Source organism: Bipolaris zeicola, assembly GCF_000523435.1.
Source record: "Bipolaris zeicola 26-R-13 unplaced genomic scaffold scaffold_17, whole genome shotgun sequence".
Classification (NCBI taxonomy): Eukaryota; Fungi; Ascomycota; class Dothideomycetes; order Pleosporales; family Pleosporaceae; genus Bipolaris; species Bipolaris zeicola.
The window spans coordinates 55380-68223 of NW_006912066.1; the positions used below are offsets into that span (position 1 = coordinate 55380).

General features: G+C 51.5%; 7 protein-coding genes across 7 annotated transcripts; 3 read left to right on the plus strand and 4 right to left on the minus strand.

Moving 5' to 3' along the window:
* Positions 1 to 205: 205 nt before the first annotated feature.
* Positions 206 to 1196, minus strand: COCCADRAFT_86473 (uncharacterized protein; the record flags this gene model as incomplete). The annotated part of the gene is made up of 3 exons (XM_007710382.1): positions 206 to 506; positions 564 to 966; positions 1025 to 1196. 3 exons carry the CDS (start codon positions 1194 to 1196, stop codon positions 206 to 208), a joined length of 876 nt encoding a protein of 291 aa, XP_007708572.1.
* Positions 1197 to 1615: 419 nt separating this feature from the next.
* COCCADRAFT_23194 (uncharacterized protein) lies at positions 1616 to 2173 on the minus strand (the record flags this gene model as incomplete). Its single annotated transcript, XM_007710341.1, has 1 exon — positions 1616 to 2173. One exon carries the CDS (start codon positions 2171 to 2173, stop codon positions 1616 to 1618), a length of 558 nt encoding a protein of 185 aa, XP_007708531.1.
* Positions 2174 to 2856: 683 nt separating this feature from the next.
* Positions 2857 to 4338, minus strand: COCCADRAFT_1887 (uncharacterized protein; the record flags this gene model as incomplete). The annotated part of the gene is made up of 4 exons (XM_007710322.1): positions 2857 to 3058; positions 3113 to 3528; positions 3579 to 4001; positions 4057 to 4338. The coding sequence occupies 4 exons, from the start codon at positions 4336 to 4338 to the stop codon at positions 2857 to 2859; spliced, it is 1323 nt and encodes a 440-aa protein (XP_007708512.1).
* A 991-nt stretch (positions 4339 to 5329) lies between these two features.
* Positions 5330 to 7050, plus strand: COCCADRAFT_23196 (uncharacterized protein; the record flags this gene model as incomplete). Its single annotated transcript, XM_007710342.1, has 5 exons — positions 5330 to 5579; positions 5633 to 5999; positions 6056 to 6316; positions 6370 to 6737; positions 6794 to 7050. The coding sequence occupies 5 exons, from the start codon at positions 5330 to 5332 to the stop codon at positions 7048 to 7050; spliced, it is 1503 nt and encodes a 500-aa protein (XP_007708532.1).
* A 417-nt stretch (positions 7051 to 7467) lies between these two features.
* COCCADRAFT_33572 (uncharacterized protein) lies at positions 7468 to 8398 on the plus strand (the record flags this gene model as incomplete). Its single annotated transcript, XM_007710355.1, has 2 exons — positions 7468 to 7585; positions 7644 to 8398. 2 exons carry the CDS (start codon positions 7468 to 7470, stop codon positions 8396 to 8398), a joined length of 873 nt encoding a protein of 290 aa, XP_007708545.1.
* Positions 8399 to 9453: 1055 nt separating this feature from the next.
* COCCADRAFT_33573 (uncharacterized protein) lies at positions 9454 to 10409 on the minus strand (the record flags this gene model as incomplete). Its single annotated transcript, XM_007710356.1, has 2 exons — positions 9454 to 9487; positions 9586 to 10409. The coding sequence occupies 2 exons, from the start codon at positions 10407 to 10409 to the stop codon at positions 9454 to 9456; spliced, it is 858 nt and encodes a 285-aa protein (XP_007708546.1).
* Positions 10410 to 12147: 1738 nt separating this feature from the next.
* On the plus strand, positions 12148 to 12741 carry COCCADRAFT_33574 (uncharacterized protein; the record flags this gene model as incomplete). Its single annotated transcript, XM_007710357.1, has 3 exons — positions 12148 to 12180; positions 12241 to 12354; positions 12427 to 12741. 3 exons carry the CDS (start codon positions 12148 to 12150, stop codon positions 12739 to 12741), a joined length of 462 nt encoding a protein of 153 aa, XP_007708547.1.
* Between the last annotated feature and the right edge of the window lie 103 nt (positions 12742 to 12844).

The window sequence follows — 12844 nt, forward strand, 5'->3', positions numbered from 1 at the left end:
CAATGTTGCCAAAAGACCATTGCTGAGGCGTCTGGGGATGGCGTTGCGGATCAGCGTCCGCCGCCGAGTCCCTGTCATGTCCTAAGGCCTTGGTACTCGAAACCCCCCATTCCATTCCACCACAGCCCGCGTTTGAGACTGGAATCACAATTGCCATTATTATTATTTATACTTTGGCACGCAGCCACACTCAATTTCACATCATCTACATGTTCCGACCACCCGTGACCTTGATTGTCTCTCCGTTGACATAGCTAAACAGTGGGCTCGCAACAGCCAGCACCGCGCTCGCCGCCTCCGTCGCTGTCCCTGGCCTGCGCAGAGGAATGTCCGCGTACAGCTGGCTCTCTGGGACGGCACTCTTCTGCGCCTGTGGTATTCCGAGTGCCACCTTCTCGCCGTCGGGCGTCGTCACAAATGCGCCCGCCTCCTTCGCCTGCGTCAACCGCGTCTGGATGTGTCCGAAAGCGACCGTGTTTGCCCGCACGCCAAACTGAGGGCCCCACCTAGATATACGTTAGCATATATGTTGACGGAGGGAGAACACAAAAGAGAGGACATACTCTTTGGCAATTGTCTTGGTCATGCCCTGCACACCCGCCTTGGCCAGCGCATAGTTGATCTGCCCAGCATTTCCGTTCAAGCCGCTCGTGCTCGAGATGTTGATAATGTTCCTGGGCTCGCCGTCCTTGACCCGGAAATACGGCGCTGCAGCGCGCACAATCTTGAACGGTGCCGTCCCGTGCAAGTCGACAATTGTCTGCCACTGCTTGTCCGTCATCTTGTGGATGACGCCATCCCATGTGTAGCCCGCATTGTTGACAATGATGTGGATCTTGCCTCCGCCAAACTCGGCCGCCTTGGAGATCAGAGTCTTGATGTAGGCATCGTCGAGAACGTCGCCTGCTACTGCTATTGCGCTGCCGCCTGAAGAGTTGATTTCAGAAGCTACCGCTTCGGCCTTTTCTGTGTACATGTTAGCAACAGGCCCGTGAGATATTCCATATGCGCTCTATTGACCCACTTGCGTCTACATCAGCAACCACAACCTTTGCGCCCTCCTTCGCAAACAGCTTCGCCGCCTCAGCTCCGATTCCCTGTCCAGATCCAGTAATAATGGCAGTCTGGCCCGCCAACATACCCTTGGGGTAGTTGAGGTGACCAGCAATCTGCTCCACGCGCTTCGAAGATGACATGTTTTGCTATACACACGTAGTGGTACAAGTTGAGAGTTTGTTTAGGCGATACTTAAAAGTCCAAGGCTTATACAGATAGTGATTCTGAGGATTTATGAGAGCTGGCCATTCTTGAAATGCGGAGTAGTTCTACCGCGAACCCCGGCCTCACTGCTCAACATGCCGAGGTCCGGCCCGCTAGCGTGTTCCCAGCTTACTCGACGTGCAGATTCATGGCTGTTGTTACATCAGACTACGCCCGACATTCACAGGTAGAGTCACAAGAATAGACGCCTGTAATGGAATCGATCATAAACATGTACTGTATTGGATGGCTAGAACATGTGTCTTGTCATTGCTAAGAAACATTCATTCCCATTGCTTGAGCCTCCAAGAACTATAACAAACATCGACAACGTGCATTGAAACCGAGGCTGCGTTCACGTTCTCTCGACTATCGCGGCAGCTTCTTCTTGCAAAATTCGACGTCGTTCGCTTTGCCCATTGCTGCTTCGCCGATTCTCCGAGTTTCGTGCCGTGGTGTGTTCCAAACTGGGTTGAGCTGAACGTGGTAGACTTGTACTGGGTAGACCTGGATTGGGTAGACCTATACTGAGTAGGGCTGGACTGGGTAGAGCTGGACTGGGTAGAGCTGGACTGGATAGAGCTGGACCGGGTAGAATTTGACTTGGTGGACTTGAATGTGGTCCAGGCTGTGTCTGGTCTGCCGCATCTCGATCTACGTTGACCGTACCCAGTTCGATGTTACCGACTCGAAGTGAGCCATTTCCAATCGTCGGCCCTGCTGCTGGTGCATCGGGTCTGTCCCTTTCCTTGTCACAAGGACACCAGTCTCCCCAACGTTTAAAGCACATTGCGAACAAGAACACAAAGACAGGGATAGCAACGATGATGGCAGCGAGGCTCCATTTTCGGCTAGGTGTCATTGGGAGGCTTTCGTCCAGGCCATGCAGAATTTTGGCTGCTCGTCCCTCCATGGTCGCCCTGAGGGATGTCTAGCTGAGATATTGGTGAAGTGTTTGCACCGAGGGCGGTTGCATGGATGACGGAGGGGTAACGGTATTGTGGATTTGGCAACGAGAGGTATTGTTGGTTGTGACTTGAGTGATGGGCTTAATATAAAAGTTAAAAGCGGTGAGTTCTTGAGTAGTGATAACGATGTAGTGAAGTAAGAAGAGTAAAGACGGAGACAAGCGGTGGTACTTAAGGGCCCAGAGACAGGCAACTAGTCTGTCAACATTCTTGCCAGTTGTGTTGAATCACGCTTTCCTGGCAACATCTAAGCACAGATACACCTGCCCGACCTTACCAAGCTGGACTTCCCCGATATATTCGAACTGACCTTGGCAACCGTTGTTCCTTGAAGGGCATGATTACCGTTACTGGAAGCTTGACCTGAGAGATGGAAGTCAGCTAATTCGGCAAGTATACCTTACACTGCTCACCTAATAGACACGCTTTGCTCTTGTTGTTCAAGACACTAAGGGGTGGCGCAGTGATTCATCTTTGTACCTTCTTTTACTTTGATACCAAGGAATTTGCACGATTAAGAGTTTAGATCTACTTCCGTTGGATGGTGTCGAATATCTAGAACTAATTACTATATTGAACACACTAGGTGAAGAGTCTTCATAGCTCTCAGTGAAAAATGATCAGCGCGCTATAACTTAGACTTGACAGCCTCATCGTGCTTCCAGCCAGGCATGTCTGATAGGTCCTTTGCCGGCGCTGCTCTTCTCGACTTCAATGCATCACCAGTACCAGGCCGCCATCTCCACGCATGTGCTAGATCATCTGCTAGCGTACCTTCGAGCAGCTCCACGACATGCTTGCCGATATTTGGCAACAGCTTGAAAGTATGACTAAACAGATTCGGTCAGTATATATTGTCAAGTACCAAAATTTGGGATACATACCCGCTGTCTCCAGTAGCAAGCACAAAGTTTTTCCATTCGGGATGCTCACACATCAACAGCGCAGCGTCGGCCGTATCTGTGCACCAGCACAGGTGCCTATTGAATAGCTCCTTCTTGGTGAACTTGGGTAGAAAGGTCGCAATAGCCTTGCGGATGCTCACTTCAGAAGCATCGGGGTAGGTGTCAGTCGGGTGTTTTGCTGCCGACCTGGGCACAGAGATACGTTTTGGTGCTTTAGCGCCATATGGCTGATGCTGCTTGAAGCGCGTGAAGCCTGGAAACTCATCGCAGACTTTGATGACACCGTGCTCGTCGGGCTCGAAAAGGAAGCCGACATCGCCGTTGTATACTACAGGTGCGTTTTTATATTCTGCTGCTTCTTCCGGTGTGAGTTGTATGTGAGCATATACCCAAGCCTAACAGTGTCAGATGTGGAAATGAAGTATCGCATTGGTGGAAAACCTACTTTTGAAACGCACTGCTCTTCCAAATCAACCAGTACAGGACTCCAGGCGCCAGCTGCAAGTACAACCTTGTCAGCATAGTACCTGGTCCCATCTGCTGTCTCGACGCCAATGCATACTCCCTCAGCCAGAAGAGGTTGCTTGAACGAACCAGCGCCATCAAATCCAAATTTGACTCCGCTGTCGCGTAGGTATTCACCTATCGCGTTGATGGCTTTTGCTGCGGCGAGCCAGCCGCCATCTTGGCTGTACACTGCTTTCCAACCCTTGATCTGCTCGCGATCTAGAAGTGGCATTTTCTTGAGGATTTCGTCTTCTGAGTCAAGCCATTCCGTTATTTTCTCGAGTCCAGCGTTGGCGTCGAGGAGAGCTTGGTATGCTTGTTTTAAATCCACAAGTCCCGTCTCGCCATGAGCGCAATCCAACTATGCTACTGTCAGACCATAGCCCCAAACATATCGTCTTACCAGCTGTACGTACCCGCCCAGTATTATGAAAATACTCTTTGAATAGCTCATCTTCTCTCCACATTTGACGAGCTTCTAGACTTAACTGGAGATCGACCTTGTTCCGCAAGCGGATTCCCATGATCTTATTTAAGTCATTTCCGGCCGATTGCAATGATGGGATAGGATATGTGTCGAGGATGGTGATATTTGACGGTGTATAGCCAGAACGGACAAGGTGAAGAGCTGTCGAGGAGCCAATAGTGCCACCACCACCGACAACAATAACAGACGTGTTCGCTCTTGAAGGTGCCATAATGAAACAACGCTTGGCTATGGTAGTATTCCCGGGAAGCTGAAAGTCTTTCTGGTCGGAGGCGCAAGTCGTGATCAGAGGCAATCCACAATGGGTCACGCCCCAAACGCCCGCCGGTTAAGTATCAATGAAGTCTGCACACGCCACCAGCTCGATGATACGATATCGAGGCATACTCCCCGCTCAATTGCGAGCTCAGACAAGTTTCAATTAAGTAATCGAGGCTGTCTACTCCACGTACCGTCGGTTGGAGGCGACACTCGGCAATGAAGATGGCGCTTGGCTCTCGCTTGATGATCCCGACTGTTATTATCTCCCAATAAGGCTAGATTATTGGACGTCAGCACATGGTCATTCAATGAGGGGCCAGCCCGTGTCTCCAAAGATGGAGCACTGAATGTGCCATTGCCTTATTGACATATCGCGCCCTGATAACACAATACTGGGTCTACACTGGATCCGATCAGATATCAACAATGCCAATGTCCTATCGAGGTACCAAGTCACCCGCGGAGCGATGTAACGCCTGACTCGCGCCTTGCTTTACAACCGCAAAGGCCCGACAACAAGCCTCGCAAGGCCTGACTGCCATGTCTAGCGTCTCTTTACCATTCCTTGTCCGCCTTAGCTCTTGCCTCCACTTTTCCCGACTGTTCGCACTACCATATTAAGCCTAGTCCGATTGATCTTCCAGACGTTCGTTCCCCTCGGCATTCCGCTTGTCACCGAAACCATGGACTCCACAGTCCCTATCAGCTGGATAGAACGACTTGATTTACCCCGGAGTTGGGGTAATTTAGCCCCGGGATCCACAGATAAGCCGGGATATCAGATAGTATGATAGACGAGCATGGCAGACGTTGCGGGACGAAGATCGTATATATAAAGGGTCGCGTGAGGCTTCTTTGGGATCATCTCAGTTCAGAGGTCGACCTCCCAGTATTTCTTTGGCTGAAATATTCTTTGGTGATCTTTGTTGGAGTCGCCCAAGATGTCCAAGTTTGACGCTGCTCCCTCCAACACCCACGCTGGTGGCGACGATGATGCCTTTCGTACCAAGGGCAACGACTCATGGAATGCTCCGCTACCCTCGCATCTAGTCGCAGATGAGAGGATCAATCAAGAAGAATATGCGCGGACTGTGCCATTATGGAAAAGAGTTTGGCAAAATAGCTTGACGCAGATGCTTCTGCTGAGTGTTCAAGCCTTTTGTGGTCCCGCCATGGCTGATGCTATTGCTGGTCAGCTTCCTTGGTCAATATATAATCTAAATGTATAACTAACATGATTCCAGGCCTTGGTGGAGGTGGTCTAGCCACTCCTCAAACCTCAAATATTGCAACTGCCGTCAACTACACTATGCTTGCACTCTGCTGTGCCTTGGGCGGTCCCATCGTAAACAAGCTGGGCACAAAATGGGCTCTCGTCATTGGCGCTTGCTCATTCCCTATCCGAGGCTCGTCATACTACTGCAACTCAAAATTTGGTAACCAATGGTACCTTATCCTAGGCGGATTTTTTACAGGCATTGGAACGGGAACATGGTATGTTGCCGAATCCGGTACAATCATGTCGCTCGCTCCATCAGGATCTCGTGGCAAGTACTTGGCTCTTTGGATTGTTGCCCGCAATCTGGGACAACTAGTGGGTGGGGCGATCAAGTAAGGCATTACTGTTCCAATCTCCTGAGACCAAAACTAACACTGGCACTTTACAGTCTGTCAAAGAATCACGAAAAGGGAGTTGTTGGCGGTGTAACACCGGATACCTACATCGCCTTCCTTATCATCGAGTGCATGGCACTACCGTTCGCCTTTCTCATTTCGCCGCTTGAGAGAGTAGTCCGCTCAGACGGGACGCGGATTCTCGTTTCTGAGAAGATAGGCACCAAGATGGAGATCAAGCAGATTAGGGTTACCATGACTTCAAAACTCATCTTGTTGTCCGCGCTCTGGGCCATCTGGTCATTTTTCTATGGGTTAGTTGTGAAGTCTCTCTTATGAAGCTACAATCTTGCTAACGAATAATTAGTGGCACCTGGTCAACATATCTTGCAACCTATTTCAGCGTCCGAGCTCGCGCCCTCTCTTCTCTCATTTCGCCTTTCTTCTGCATCGTTGGATGCTTCGGTCTGGGTTTCATTCTCGACATGAAAGGCTTAAACCAGCGTCGTCGTGCCCAAATCGGCCTTCTGACTGTCGTTCTCCTAAACCTCGGCGTTTACATCTGGTCAATCGTTATTCAAGCGGGGTTCAATAGCCACAACCCTGGCAAGATTGATTGGGACGAGTCGAGATATGCGCGGACTTTCCTGCCATACTTTTTCGTTCAGACCACAGGCCCGTTGTCGCAGTCGTACATGTACTGGCTGCTCTCCTCTTTTGCAACTGATGCTCAAGGTTTGTTGTCTCCGTCTTACACATGTTCTGGGATGTTGTGAACTGACTTCGTATAGCAAATGTTCGCAATGGTGCTGCATTCCGCGCTCTCGAAGCTGTTGGCCAGGCTATATCTTATGGTATGAATACTCAGATTAAGACATCACCAATGATTGGTTTCTGCGTTACATTTGGTCTAATGGCGTTGGCGTTCGGTCCAATGCTCGTTTTAGTCAACCAAACACCAGACCGTATTCCTGCTGATGTTATAGCTGAGGAGTTGGAACAGGAGGAAAAGAAGGTTGGCAGCTATACAGTTGAGACCAAGGCTTGAGAGTTTTCCGATAATTTTGAATCTTGGTGGTCTGAGGAAAAGCCCCCAGATTATTCTAAATCCAACGAGATGTATAGTATTTAGCTGTATTGTAATGCTCCATAAATTGCAAAAATGCTCCAGTATTTCTTTTCGTTGTTTAAACAAGACAACATTCCGCCAAATTTGCTTCAAGTAGAAACCATAGAACAACAAATACCAGACGCAAGTACGCCCGTTGACAATCGCTATTACCCCACGTGGTACGGTAAGTGGACCCTGCATGTGCCCCGCCGAGGGGTAACAAGGGTACTAGCTAGCTGTAGGTGAACAAAGAACATTAGACAATCCTACATAACGAAAGCTCTCATCTCATTTTCAATCCCAAACTTCAACTCCCCCCTTCTCCCTTGTCAACCTCCAGCACAATTCGACAAAATGGCAGACCTCAACCTCAACGAAATCCACGACTTCATGATCTCCATCGCCAAAGAAGCAGGCGAACGCATCGTCGCCGCCAAACCCACAACCTCGGAGTCTGGCTCAAAGAAGAATTGTACTTAACCCAGCCTTTCTTCACCCCAAACCACACCTATACTAACACTCCCACGCAGCCGTCGACCTCGTAACCGAAACCGACCGCGCAGTCGAATCTCTCATCTCCACCTCCCTGACTTCCACCTACCCCACCTTCTCCTTTATGGGCGAAGAAACCTACAAACCAGGCGACGTGCTAACCGCGAACCCAACCTTCATCTGCGACCCCATCGACGGCACCACAAACTTCGTACACCGCTACCCTTACGTCTGCATCTCGCTCGGGCTCGCCGTAAACCGCGAGCCGGTCGTCGGCGTCGTATACAACCCTTTTACGCAAACGCTCTATTCAGCCGTAAAAGGGCAGGGCGCGTATTTGAATCGCACGACGAGATTGCCGCTAGGAGGCGAGCCGCAGAGGCTGGAGGGGTTGGATCAGTGTCTTGTGGCGGTGGAGTGGGGGAGTGATCGCAGCGGGAATGATTTTAGGGTCAAGAGTGAGACGTTTAAGCGGTTGGCGGCGACTAAGGAAAATGGCGGTGGCATGGTGCATGGGCTGAGGTCGTTTGGGTCTGCGGCCCTCAATCTGTGTGGTGTCGCTAGTGGCGGGCTGGATGTCTATTGGGAGGCTGGATGCTGGGCGTGGGATGTGTGTGCTGGATGGGTTATTTTGAAAGAGGCTGGGGGGATTATGGTGGATGCTAATCCGGGAAATTGGGAGCCGAAAGTTGAGGGGCAGAGGTATCTGGCGGTTAGAGGAGGAGAGGGGCAGAGGGAGATTGTAGAGCAGTTTTGGAGTTTGATTGATGGGGCGTTTGAGGTCGGATTGTAGGGTGGAGCTGTTTTGTTAGTGATAATAGATATAGAATCAGGTTCGATGTAAGAAAAAAAGACATACACGACATCACACGTAAATGAATCTCAAAGAACATAACAATATAGAGGCGGCCTGGGATTTCTCATTATTGCCACCGCTAAGACTAATTCCCCTTTCCACAGTCTGGATCCCCTTATTTCAAGCGGTCTCAATCGACTTGCGACAAAACACCACATCGGACAAACAAAAAGACCTTCTCTCTCTATCTCTCTCCACCAGGTGGGAAAGAGGCAAAGAAAAAAAAAGTCCCAAAAGTCCTTCAGTGCGATGCAACGCAAATCAATCATCGCAGATGTATACAAAAAATTAAAACAACCAAGCAGTTTCACCAAAAGACATTTGGAAGAAATTATTTTCCCCCCGCGGGTGTAGATAAAAAACGACAAATGGACAACGGGACATTCCATCCATCCCCCTTCCTTCTTTCGTAAAACAAAGGAAACGCAGTTTCGTCAGTTGTACTCCTCTTATCTCTTCTCCCCCAGCCGCAGGCAAGAGGAGAGAAGAAGAGGGAAACTAAAAGGGGGGGGGGAGAGCGAACAAAACAAGAACTTGGCCATGATAGTCGTTAATAAAAAACGGGTGGGAGGGAAAAAACAAAATCTTAAAAAAAAGGAACGACCTTTTTTTTCTTTTGAAGGAGTCTTCGGGAGAGGGGAGAGGAGATGGGGTGAGCAAAAAGTACCACACTGCTAAGGGACGGTAAACAAGTAGCAGAAACGAGGTTGAGAGGAGGATGCAACAACAACTAGTGCGCCGATTTCGAAAAGCAGGGAAAAGAGAAGGGAATCAACCCCTGTTATTACTCCGATTCCATGTTTTTTTGTGTTGGTTTTCACGGTTTTAGGGTCGCTTATCGGCAAATTGGGGGTTGACGCGGAGATCAAAGGCTTGGGCTCAACTTGGGTGTGATACTCCGGGTTGTGTGTGCGAGGGTGGTTGTGTGGTATTTTGTCGGGGGCGGCTTGTATACAATGACGAGTGATGGGACTAGTGTGCAACCGGGGTCTTCAGATGGTCCTGGGAGTGCCGCGAGCGGAGGCGCTGGCAAAGTGTCAGTGGCAAAGGATTCTACATCACGGCCAAGTATATATCAAATGAAGAAAACGGTCAAGACAAAGAGGAAAAGCGCAAAGGCATACCTCGCATCCACAAGATCATCGACATGATTGCACATGGCCACGAACAAGTCAAAGAACAGCTTTCCTCCCATCTCCATCTCCATCTGCATGGTTCCGCTACGCTTGAAGGTTTTCCGACTGCGGATAATCAGAGCGAGGTAATGAGCGCGCAGCCGCGAGTCGCTGTCTGGCGTGTTCTCATAGGCATAGCGCGCACTACGCAGGATTGTTCCGACCTCGATCCCGCTCTGCAGGCCCTGCTTGCGCAGGGAGAGCTTCTTGAGCTCCTCAAGGCCGTAACGATCGGCAGCGCAGTACACAGCAGTGTCACGGAGAAGAACGTCTCCCGCGCCGGTGTGGAAAAAGGTTGGCTCGACTGCGGCAGCGCGGTCGCCGGTTTTGTTGGGGTCGGGTGAGGCAATTGCACCTTCGAGCATCCAGGTCTGGCGCCGCTTGTCGTGGACAAGGCGGGGGTAGTAGTCTCCCTTGTACAGATACTCGAGGATGCAACTGAAGATTTCAGGCTCTTCCGTGGGCAGATCGATGCGGCGGTTAGTTGACTCGAAGAACTGGCTCCGCAGCAGTTCAGCAAAGTACGGAGAATGGCACAGTACATCTTCGTGGGCCGCGAACAGTCGCTGGTCGGAACCAACGATGACTGTCACAATGGCAGAGGTCAGCTGCGGTGAACCTCCGTCCATCATGGGGCTGTCCTTGCGTGCATCCAGCTTCTCGGCCATGGCCTTTTGCTTGGAGGCATCGCGAAACGATCTCTTTGGCTGCTTGGTGATCTTGCCTGAACGGTCCTTGTCCTTTGAACTAGCCAAAGAACGCTTGCCGAACATGATGAAGCGAGCGACTGAAGCGAGAGGGGGGGGGGGNGTTTCTCGTAAAGAGTGGACAGGTTAGTGTGACGCAACGTTCATGTGAAGTTGGGAGCTCTGGAAACTCTCGAACTCGCAAACCTTTCGGGGGAGAAAAGTCAGTGAGGATTCGAAGAGCTTAAGCGTGTTTATCCACACTGGTGGTGAAGACAAAGCACACTTTGGTTGTCGAACTCGCTTGTCGTGAGGCGTAAGGGCCGAGATGGCGGGGAGGCCGAGGATTAAATACTGCCGTCGCCAAGTGGCATCCCTGCAGCGTCGACGGCTAGCGTTGGGCTGTGTAGCATGCAGATGGGTGTTTTTACTCGTCGATGGCGACGGGCGGCGGCACGACTGGATGCATGTGGGAATCAGGCAGCAAGGCAACGTTGTGTGCAGCCTTTTGATTCGGCACGTTGTTCGGGTATAGCCTAATGTGGCGCATGCATGGTGTTTGTTTGGTCCGGTCCATGTACACACACGAAAGCGACAGTGAGGGCCGTAAGCGAAACACCGACGATACGAGGGCCACGTGACGATGAGTTTCGCCAAGGCCAGGATCGCACCGGGAGGAAGATATGATCGGCTTGGTGGGTGGGGTCCGATCTTGACAGACACGAGGCCGTGTTGGGCAATGGTTGTGAAGGATGCGCATCGCGTTCATGTCGCGGTGTAACGTGACATTTGGATCAAGCCGTTGGGGGTTGCAGCTGGGCGCTTCGTCTGCTGGGACCCTTTGTGACTCATGTGACGACGAGTAAGTTTGTTAGGCGCAGCAGAGTGCGTGCAAGTCGGCAATGGAGACGAGGCACTTGGAAACGCGGGGGCATTGAGTTGCGCTTGTGCACAACCGTGAGTCATTACGCCATCATGGAACATGTTGGGTGCCAGTGCTGTATGAGGTGCTGAGCATAACCGTCGAGTTGCATTGCAAACGCCCGCTCTGCAATGCCATGCCGACCTACTCTGCATCACGGCGGGCCACTCTTATGCTGCCCTCACAACGGGCGCTTCGCTGTTGCCCGCTAACCGCTAGGCTGCTCCACTTGCATCTGGCGCGCCCAACTAGGTGTCGTTGGCTGCAAAAGACGCATGCTTGTCCTGTAAACAACAAAGTCGCGAGCAAGCCGGGGTTGCGCCTGGAGGGCTCGCTTGTTCGTTCCAATGTGTTGAATGAGGCGGCGTAGTAGTACCGATACGGGCCTGCTCCGAGTGTTTCCAATGACGTCGTTGGTTGTCAGTGCCACAATGCCCATGGCAGCAGAGACAAGTTGCTCGCCTCTTTAGTAGAGTAGCAGAGTAAGTAGGGACAATCGCGCAGACTGAAAACGACGAGCAAATGCTAGCGAGCACCTGCAGCCGCCACCCAGTGAAGGCTGATGACCCTTCTGCCGGCCCGCATGCGGAGCTTTGACTAAGGAATCCCAACCCAAGCACCTCGTCATTCATAGCCAACCTTCCCCACATCCATCTTTCTCTCTTCCACTCTCTTCACGCACGCATCCTGTGCCACTCTGCACACCGCTTGCCCTGTACATACACACCATCCCCACCAAGTTTGTGCTTGTTCATTCATTCCTTTCGACTAGGCCACTTGTCTTGCCTTGTGCGGTACAAAACACTCGTTGCTGCTCCGGAATACAAAGCCGGCAAGACCAGGCGTCGCAGCTTGCTATCGAACCCTAGTGCACGACAGACGGTCGACCAACGCACTGCCACCATGAGCACCGGAGCCAAGAAGCGCATCCTAAAGGCAAGCCTGTGATGGTCGTGTGTAGTGCCGCACAAGCCAGACGGCTAACAAGCTGGGCAGGAGTACGGCGAATGCATGGCTGACACCCCGCCGGGCATGAAGATCAATTTTGACGAACAGAACATGACCAAATGGGAAGTGTTGATGGATGGTCCCGAGCAGTCTGCATATGCTGTATGTGTTTTTGCTGACAGACAGCCTCCGTGTATACGGGAACACCGCCCGCTGACGACTGTGTCAATGTAGGGCGGCCACTTCAAGCTCGAGATTACATTCCCAACCGAGTATCCGTTCAAGCCGCCTGTGGTCAGCTTCCGGACCAAGATCTACCATCCCAACGTCAGTAACGACGACAAGGGCTCCATGTGTTTGGGCCTGCTACGCGCGGACGAGTGGAAGCCGCCGAACAAGGTGGTTTCTGTGCTGCGCCTGATCCAGACGCTGCTCATTGAGCCTAACCCAGACGATGCGATTGAGCCGTCGATTGCTAACGAGTACCGGGAGAACCGTCAGGAGTTTGACAAGAACGCAAAGGACTGGGTCAAGCGCTATGCCAAATGAGGGCCTCGGCCACGTGGGCAGGCGCATGGGCAGGGAGAAGGGTGATTAGGAGGCAGTTTGGACAAGACGGCGGTCAGCAGCTACACATTGATTGCATGGTTGG